The 9,017-nt window shown below is 34.3% G+C and overlaps 2 protein-coding genes across 2 annotated transcripts in view; both read right to left on the reverse strand.

Annotated features, from left to right (window-relative positions):
• Positions 1–387: 387 nt before the first annotated feature.
• Positions 388–3,046, reverse strand: HELRODRAFT_157952 (hypothetical protein; the record flags this gene model as incomplete). The annotated part of the gene is made up of 9 exons (XM_009031322.1): positions 388–471; positions 901–1,022; positions 1,161–1,410; positions 1,560–1,711; positions 1,819–2,006; positions 2,123–2,223; positions 2,334–2,431; positions 2,548–2,718; positions 2,845–3,046. 9 exons carry the CDS (start codon positions 3,044–3,046, stop codon positions 388–390), a joined length of 1,368 nt encoding a protein of 455 aa, XP_009029570.1.
• Positions 3,047–3,535: 489 nt separating this feature from the next.
• HELRODRAFT_194280 (hypothetical protein) overlaps positions 3,536–9,017 on the reverse strand; it is a gene marked incomplete at its 5' end in the record, with an annotated part of 8,490 nt that continues 3,008 nt past the window's right edge. The window contains 13 exons of the mRNA XM_009031323.1: positions 3,536–3,986; positions 4,220–4,468; positions 4,619–4,843; positions 4,937–5,095; positions 5,224–5,442; positions 5,750–5,968; positions 6,228–6,462; positions 6,606–6,691; positions 6,803–6,884; positions 7,052–7,115; positions 7,211–7,354; positions 7,926–8,125; positions 8,242–8,432. Coding sequence (XP_009029571.1) covers positions 3,696–3,986; positions 4,220–4,468; positions 4,619–4,843; positions 4,937–5,095; positions 5,224–5,442; positions 5,750–5,968; positions 6,228–6,462; positions 6,606–6,691; positions 6,803–6,884; positions 7,052–7,115; positions 7,211–7,354; positions 7,926–8,125; positions 8,242–8,432 — 2,364 coding nt within the window. The 3' untranslated portion in view covers positions 3,536–3,695. The remainder of the gene's footprint in view (positions 3,987–4,219; positions 4,469–4,618; positions 4,844–4,936; positions 5,096–5,223; positions 5,443–5,749; positions 5,969–6,227; positions 6,463–6,605; positions 6,692–6,802; positions 6,885–7,051; positions 7,116–7,210; positions 7,355–7,925; positions 8,126–8,241; positions 8,433–9,017) is intronic.

Below are 9,017 nucleotides of genomic sequence, written 5' to 3' on the forward strand. Positions count from 1 at the left end.
AACGCGCTCTTCGATTTTTAAGTCTTTGCTAATTTATTATCCAATCTACTGGAGCCATCTGCAGACCACTTACTTGAAAGCTAAATTCGATCTACAAAATCAGAAGCATCGGATGATTTCAACAAATTAAAATACGAAACACATGCAACAAATTAAAATATTTAAAGTAATTTATTTGAAATGATGATCGAATGAACAAAGGCTTAAAAATAACTATTATATTATATACAGTAACTGTTGAAACAGTAACAAACAAACAAACAAACGAACGATCGGTCAAGCAATCAATCGAGCAACCGTCTGTTCAATCAATCAATCCATCCATCCCTCAATTCACTTATTTAAAGAGCCATTCAAATCAATTAACAATAAAAATTAAATCCTTCGTCAAACACAAGCTTTTTTCTTCTTCTCACTCGAAGTGAGCTTTCTTACTAGCAGCCACACCAATTGCTGACTCATCCTGATTGGCTGGTTATAAATAGAATGTCACGATTAGTTTAATAATAAATGAGGGTCTCAAATTTAAACATTAATGACGTACCATCATCAGCTGCTTTTCTTTTTTTGGCCTTTTTGACCATTTTTTTCTGAACTTTTGCGGCCTAAAATTTATTACATCATATAACTATTTAATCTTTCAAATAAACAATCAACTATTCAATCAACTGATCCACCAATTAATTAATTAATCAATTATCTACCATACACACAAAAACAAACCAGAACAAATTATCAACCTGTGGACTAAATACTCAGTCAAACATTTATTAGGAATAAGTTTCAATAAATTATCCATCCAATCAAAATAAGCCTGCCTAAATAACCCAGCCAGCAACCAATCAAAACAAAACAGTCAGCAAAACAAATCAAACAATCATCCAATGAAAATGAGCCTACCATATCAATGGCTTCCTTCATGACGTCCACATTCTTTCTCGGTGCCTCACCTGACTCATAAAATTTCAACCTCTCTTCAACTTGCTCTTTCAAACATTCACCAAAAACTCGAGTGGGGAATTCTGAAACAAAGGATTGTAAACAAATGCAAGTATTATGACAAAGTCTTAAAACTATATAGTAGTTAACTAATAAATAGAAGATCAATGAACCATATGTGTGCACATAACCATCAACCAGACATCTAACCAACCAAATACCTGAAAAGCAATCAATCCTGCTAGCAATTGTACACTTGTTAGCTAAATTTCTTGAAATCCTTCCTTTATTCTTGGCCCCAGCTCGACCAATAAAAGTAGAGTGAAAAATTAAACCATATTTTGGTGTATTTCCTCGAGTTTTCAATGCTCTGAACAGAGCTTTTTCTGCCCCTAGAATTTGGACAGTAGAGGCTGGATATTTTGCTAAATTTGTCAGACTGCCTGCATGCGATATCAATCTAGCACCGACCTTCGAAAATAAAATTTTCAACATTCAAAATTTTTATTAATTAATTTAAATTTTTATAACTTGTTATGAATTATTTTTTTTCTGTAGTAGGCATGAAGTAACGATGAAATATGAGAATTTTTGAAAATAACAAAAAGCACTCAGCCAACCTGCTCCCCGATTAGTGCCGAGAGGTTAGGAGCAACGAGGTCCATCTTATTTTTGAGATAATCATGCTGACTCTTCCTATATTCTGCCAACTTAATCACCTTCTGTGCAAATCTTTCAATGTTAATTAAATCCAACTCACTTATATCCATACCTGTCAATATGTAAATAGGTCATTTATTATGTAATTATGTAATTGGATCATGCATTAAACAATCATTTTGCTGATCATTAGCAGAATGGAATATATTAAAAACCAACCCATTGAAGTTCTAGTAGCATCCAGAATGGCCTTGACTTTCCCTTCGTCCATCACTATTTCCCCAAGGCCGTTAACTTTTTCCTGCGACAGTTGTTTGCGATTTCCAAGAAGGGAAACGACTCGGGCATACATATAGTTGTCAGGGAGGATTTTCACTAACTCTGGGAAGTGGTAACCATACCATTCCCTGTCAAGAGTTATAAATTAGAATTAGTAAACTGCTCCAAAAACAGATTTGAAAAAATTTATGCCAAGGACATAAAATTTGGAATTAATTTCAATGAAATGAAAAAAATTATTAACCTAATTCTCATAGCAAAAGTGTTTATGTTTTTATCAAGTTGATCAAGTAGATTGATGGACTGGATGATCATGTTGTCAGTACGATTTACATTAAACTTTACCTGTTGTTTGTCATTGGTTGATATTTATAGAACAGGAGTGAAAAACTTTATTTATAAATCATACCAATTCTCATCAACATAATAACATCATCTCCATTCTCATAGCTCACCTTAGCCCTTGAGTAGCTATGTCCCAATCCTAACTGAGCTTTCCCTTGTGAAATGTCCGTCAACCCTTTTATCAGCTTTGGAAAGTGCAGCCTTAAGCCTATTTAGATGGGACAAAAATATGAATTGTTTCATTTTAATGCAATCCACATTATTATTGAATATCAGTCCAAAAATGTCTTACAATTTTGACAAGACAAATGAGAAAAATTATACCTCTAATAATTTCAGGTACAATGCCGGTATGCATGCACGAGTAACCCAACTCTTCTGAAATGGAAGCAGCCAACTTGTTGTCCCCGACTCCGAGAATTGATTTGGTCTTTTTCCCCACTGACTGAGGTACGTTCGTTTCTACGAATGCTTTTAAATCAGGGTGTACAATGCCTGGAACAAAAATAAAAATAATTAGTTTATGAAAAGAAGTAAAATGAAATCTAAATCAAAACTCAGATAAACAAGGTATTTTTTAATATGTCTGTCTATTAAAGAACAACAGATAAGCATGGCAACCTTCACTAATGCTATTCATATTGTCCAAAGCATTTGCTCCACTCCTGAACGGACAGAAGGAAACGAGGGTGACGATAGCATTGAAACGACTCAAATCTAACACACTCTGTTCCACTTCTGGTTGCATCATTCCTATCTCCTCAAACTCTTTCACCCGGAACAAAGCGTAACCGGTGGCGTGCTCGTACAACACATGTAGCATTTTCGGCTGTTGAATGACAAATTGTAGTCCGATTAGGTTAGATTGATCAGGAAAAAAGGTTTTAATTTAATCATTAATTATCGCCCTACTTAAATTTGTTGATTGCAACAATCTTATCTAACAGCGAATAAATTTTGCAAATCCACGTATTGCCAAAGATTAACTTCATTTGAAACGCATAGCAAATTGAAAATTTATAAAACATCAAATCTATAAATTAAAAAACCAACCCCCATTTCAGGATCCAAGTCTCACGTGTAAGATTAGCAAAGAAAAAAAAAACAATAACAAATGGATCCAGAAAAGCAAAGAATCATAAGAGCTTGAAAAATCAACGTCACGTTAGATACTAAAAAGCATATACACTAAAAGATAATAAAAAAAATTTAATTTTTCATCAATTTCCCCTAAAGAACTTCAATCCTAACCACGGATATATAATTGTTAACGACTTACAACTGTTATAATTCTTTTAAAACATTTCAAATGAGAACAAAGTCTGACGCCATTATCAACGATTACAGTAATAAAATTAATCAGAACAAAATGATATTAACAGTGGTGAAGAAACGAGGTGGAAAAAGTACGAAACGAATAAACAAGATATAAACAAATAAATAATTAATATAAACAACAACATTTAATGAGATTACATTTTAGAAATAGTTTTACTAAGAGAGGCCAGGTATGACCTCTGGTCAGAGTTCAACTTATAACCATCGCCAATTAAACTTTCGACGGCCACCAACGACTTCTCAATATTTGAGAAAAACTTATCCACTACTTTTCTTCTTTCGTCACCGTCTTTATAATCATTACCGCCGCTATTATTATGATTATTCAGATTATTATTATTGTTATTTTTCTTATCGCTATCATTATCGAGAATATTCATTGTGACGGGAAGATGAATGACGTCATCATCAGTTTGGCATTCCTCCTGCGATGGTTATTGTGAACAAAATGTACATTCAAGACATTAAGCATTAAACCTTTCTGCCTAGCTCTCACTAAAATAGTAAATAAATAATAAAATAAATAAAATATGCATACACAATCTCGATGTTTCTATTGTTGATGTTTCTATAGTTATCATCATCTTTATCATCATTCTCATCATCCTCATCACCGTCATCATCATCATTACAATACGGTTAATTCAACGCCACTAACCGTCATCATCATCATCATCGTAGTCTTTGCACTACCACTACCACAATCATCATCGTCTCCGTGAATTTTTGCGCCATCATCGTCGTCTTCATCATCCTCATCATCTTCCTTGATAATCTCTCTCTCGTCATCACCATCTCTCAGTTTACCATCACCTTTTTTCTTCTCTTTCAAGCGTTTCATATTGAACGTAAGAACTTTTATTGGCCCATCTTCGTCGTCGTCATCAGCATCATTCTTGTTGTTCAGCTGTTAAATAATTATAACAATAATAATAACAATAATAAATTACAAACAACCTAATTAAAATCACCATTCTCGTGTAAAAATAACCATAGTAAAAATGATGATTATCATCATCATGATGGTTGTTGCAAAAGATAGTGAATATACAAGAACCTTCTTAATAAACATAACAAGCCCATCACTGCCATTAAAACCGTCCCCGCAACTGGCACCATCATCACGAACGCACTGCCTGATGAGGTCGACGTTTTTAGTCTTTCGAGCAAAATGCGCAAACGCTTCCATGGCCAGCTGTTCCGGTAGAGGATCGTAAGATGCCACCGAGCAAGTTAGGCAGGTTTTGATTAGGAATGACGTCATCGAGATTAACCGCGGTGTCTGGTGACATGGAAGAGTATATCCCAATCATCATCATCATCATCATCACAACAAAATCATCATCATCACAACAATCATAATCATTATCATTACCTTGAACTGGTATAGGGCTAAAGATCTGATAACCAATAGTACCTCACTATGTAACTTAATATGTTGTTGGAGTAATCGCGATGATGATGATGACGACGACGAAGTTGATAACGATGATGATGATGATACTCTAAGATGTGTGGCAGCCATCTTTAATATCTGATAATGATGATGACAGCAAAGGATAATGATGACGAATTCTGAATAAATAGACATACATAAATAACACATTCATACACACATACACATACATACATACACTTACATACATCATCACCATCATATACCTTCAGAACAACATCTTCATATTCATATTCTGCATTTGTAATACCAAAACTACTACTACCAGCATTACTACTACTACTACCCGCATTATTATTATTATTTCCTTCTCCAAAGATAGTAAATACTTCTGAGATAACATTAAAGATGGCCGACATTAGCCTAATTCTCATTTTATTTTGTTTTTTTGTAGACACAGATATAACTGACATAAGGTTGCATAACTGATTTAGTAAATTAGTGAAAAAAGCGATGTGCGGTTGCTGATGGGGCTGTTGTTGGTTAGTTTTGCAGCAGTAGTAGTACAAGTTGGGGACGGAATTCTTGAGAATTTTCATTTGCCTTATCTAAGAGAGAGAGGTGAGAAATGAAACATTACCAATGTATGATTATTTCATTATTATCATCGTCGTTTTCATCATCATCGTAATTATTCTTATCATCATCATCATCATTCTTATTGTTATCATCATCACTATCACCAAAATCATCATCAAAAGCGCAATGAACATAAGATATCTAGAAACCAACCAGTGCGTTCAACTGGGGTATCTTCAAAACACTTCTGACATTTTTATTATTGTTATTATTTTTATTATTATTATCGCAATTGGTCCCAATCAGAACCCATTTTTCAACTTCACTACAGAAGATCGAATAATTCCTCAAAGCCAAATCGTTCAACTCTGGCTTCAGTGGCATTTGCACGAAAGGCAGCAGAATTTCAGAATAGTTTTTCATACAAGACATCTACAATAGCAATAAAATTATTATTATAAATTTGGTAACTATAACAGTACTAACATTAATTTGTACACAACAATATATACATACAATGTGCACACATAAGTATAAACACACAGTACAGTAATGTACTGCAGGCACGCACACGCACGCACGCACGCACACACACAGTCATATATATCCTTACATAGAGGCAGACAAACAGGCAGACAGATAGACAGACAAACAGACGGACAAACAAAACAGACAGATAGACAATACCGACCTGAAAGTTGCCTGGTAAAATGCGGAACAGCCTTTTTATTAATAACCTCAAACTGACCAATTGTCTGTCATAATCATCAACCTCTTCATCAAACCCCTTTCCATCATCATCATCAACACCACAAACGCAATCATCATCATCATTTTCATTGTTATTATTATTGATGGTGAGCATTCTTTTCAATAAATCCAACAATGTAGAGAATTGCTTGCAACAAACCTCCGCTGGGCTGAATCTGTAATGTACAAACAGACACGTATGTATACACTATACATGCATACATTTATACATACAAACATACATAATATATATATATATAATACAATACATATATATATATATATATACACACACATACATACATATATGTACACCAACCTATTTATATAGCACCAAATATCCATAGCTAACATGGCATTGTATACGTGCTTATAATCTAGAACATTTCCCAACAAGATCACTTCCTATTGGGCAGTTTATTATTACTATTATTGCTGTTATTATTATTACTATTATTCGATGGAGACATCATTATCATAATCTCAGTCACCGTCTTCATCAACATAATCACTAACGAGATACTTTAGAACATTGCACTGTAAGCTGGCTATGAAAGTAACGACGGTACTCAATGAATATTCATACAGGCTCATATACCTGCATACATTAAATTGACCGCATAAATTATCTCATAAGAGAAAAAGAACTGAAAGAGAGAAGAAAGAGAGAAAGAGAGAGAGAGGAGGAAAAAATTAACTATAATTATTTCATACAATTTTACCGATTGAAGAGAAAAAAATGAAAGGTTTATAAGAAAGTTTCACCCCATTGGTCGATCAGAGTTAGGACTGTGACCCAATTTCATTGGGAAATCCATGTAGATTTGGCCTAAGAATAGAAATAATAATAAAATAACAATAAAATAATAATAACAATAAAAAAAATATTGCTATCGTTATTAATTCAATTATGTTTAGACAGACATTTTTTGAAGCGAGAAAAAAATCTAGAAATGATCCTCTCTGCTATTGGCCCGTTTGAATTCTCAGCCAGCCAATCTGGCGACGAGGAGTAGGATCTCATCATCATTAAAATTATAATCAGGCGGCCGAAGATCTCGTGACCATCTGAAATGATTTGACATCATTACTATTTCGCTATCATAAACTATCATAGCAGCAGCATTCATCCAAGTATTATTGCCATTAGTATCACCACCAGAGTCGAGTCAGTCGGAGATTTTTTGGGGCCGGAGTGAGCCGGATATTTTTCATCCGTTTCCGGAGTGTTTAGAATTCGAAATTTTATAATATTTATTAATTCAGACAATTTTGAAGATGCTGTTTCATCTAAGATAAATGCATGCATGTAGCCATTACGCAATCATTTTTAATACTGAAAATGGATGCTGATAAATGGAATAAAATCGTACAAGTATCTATAAGTATGTTCTAAAGCATGAATATAAAGCAATTTTACCGAGAAATACAACCACATTGACTGATTTGAAGTGTTTTTTTTAAAATATTTTTCACGTAGTAGGGGTGGTTGTTAAGTGAAATCAAGATGCAAAAGATGGAAAACTCTTCTGGGAGTCGAACCTGGAGTCGTGGGTCGACATTTTTTTCCAGAGTCAAAAATTATTTATTCGTTATAGACACTAATCACCATCACTATCATCGTCATCATAATCCTCACCATCATCATTATCACCACCACTTTCATCACCATCATCATCATCATGGCAGTCGGAAACATTGTTGTTGTTGCTGTTGATGATGAGGTCGGCGAATTTTGAATCCTTTCCGAGGTATGAGATCAGTGGTTCAACTGCAACTGTCACCTGCTCCCGAAATAACTTGCCATCATTTGCTCGTCCGATCAGTAAGTGGGTTGACCTGTTGTTGTTGATGACGATGATGACATTTGTGGTGATGATTACGATGATGATAGTGAAAATAATCATCCATTCATCCATCAACTATCCATTCAAGAAGCAAAAAATCTGACTCACACTATGATGGAGCTAATCAGATCAAGGACATTTTTCATCGGCTCTTTAATAGGGCCATCATCGCCATCTTCATCATCATTTTTGTTATTTTCATCGTTGTAATTATTGTTGTTACATTCAGTAATCATCATCACCAGTGACCGCATCTCGAACGATATGAACTTCACCAGCTTCCCATCAAACTGTGGTGTCTGGTCACATGCAAGAGTTTATCAATATAATTCATATATAGAACTTCATTCACTTGTATAACGTATTTCACCGGATTAAGCGCCCATTAACATATTTCACCCAAACACCACCATAAATTGTGCATAAATTAACATAACTTATCTAGGTAAAACGAATTCGCATTCTACCCAGCGGTCTAAAATATCTCCGGAGCGTCAATACCAAGGCACGAAACTCCAACACCAGCCAACGTCCAAAACATTTGCTCGAAAATTTATTAAGGCAAAAAATGGTTGAGGTGTTTTCTTGAAAAAAGGACAATAAAACAATTGAGTATGAGTGTGAATATGCTTGAGACGCGTGAGTATGTGTCTGTGTAGTACTTTTATTATTACTTGAACAAGTTATGCTTCCATTTAATTAATTAATCTTGGGGATTTGGGCTTACGGGTTGTACACCTGCGCTCATCAAATTTTTTTCTGTTATGTCAGACTGGCGGACAAAAAAATAAAAGTTTCAAATTGCGTCCTTTACAATTTTCAATTCATGTAAACAAATTTATTTCAAAATTTACAAATCTAACTTTGTTTCTGCATAAAAATCA

Source organism: Helobdella robusta (genome assembly GCF_000326865.2).
Source record: "Helobdella robusta unplaced genomic scaffold HELROscaffold_72, whole genome shotgun sequence".
Classification (NCBI taxonomy): Eukaryota; Metazoa; Annelida; class Clitellata; order Rhynchobdellida; family Glossiphoniidae; genus Helobdella; species Helobdella robusta.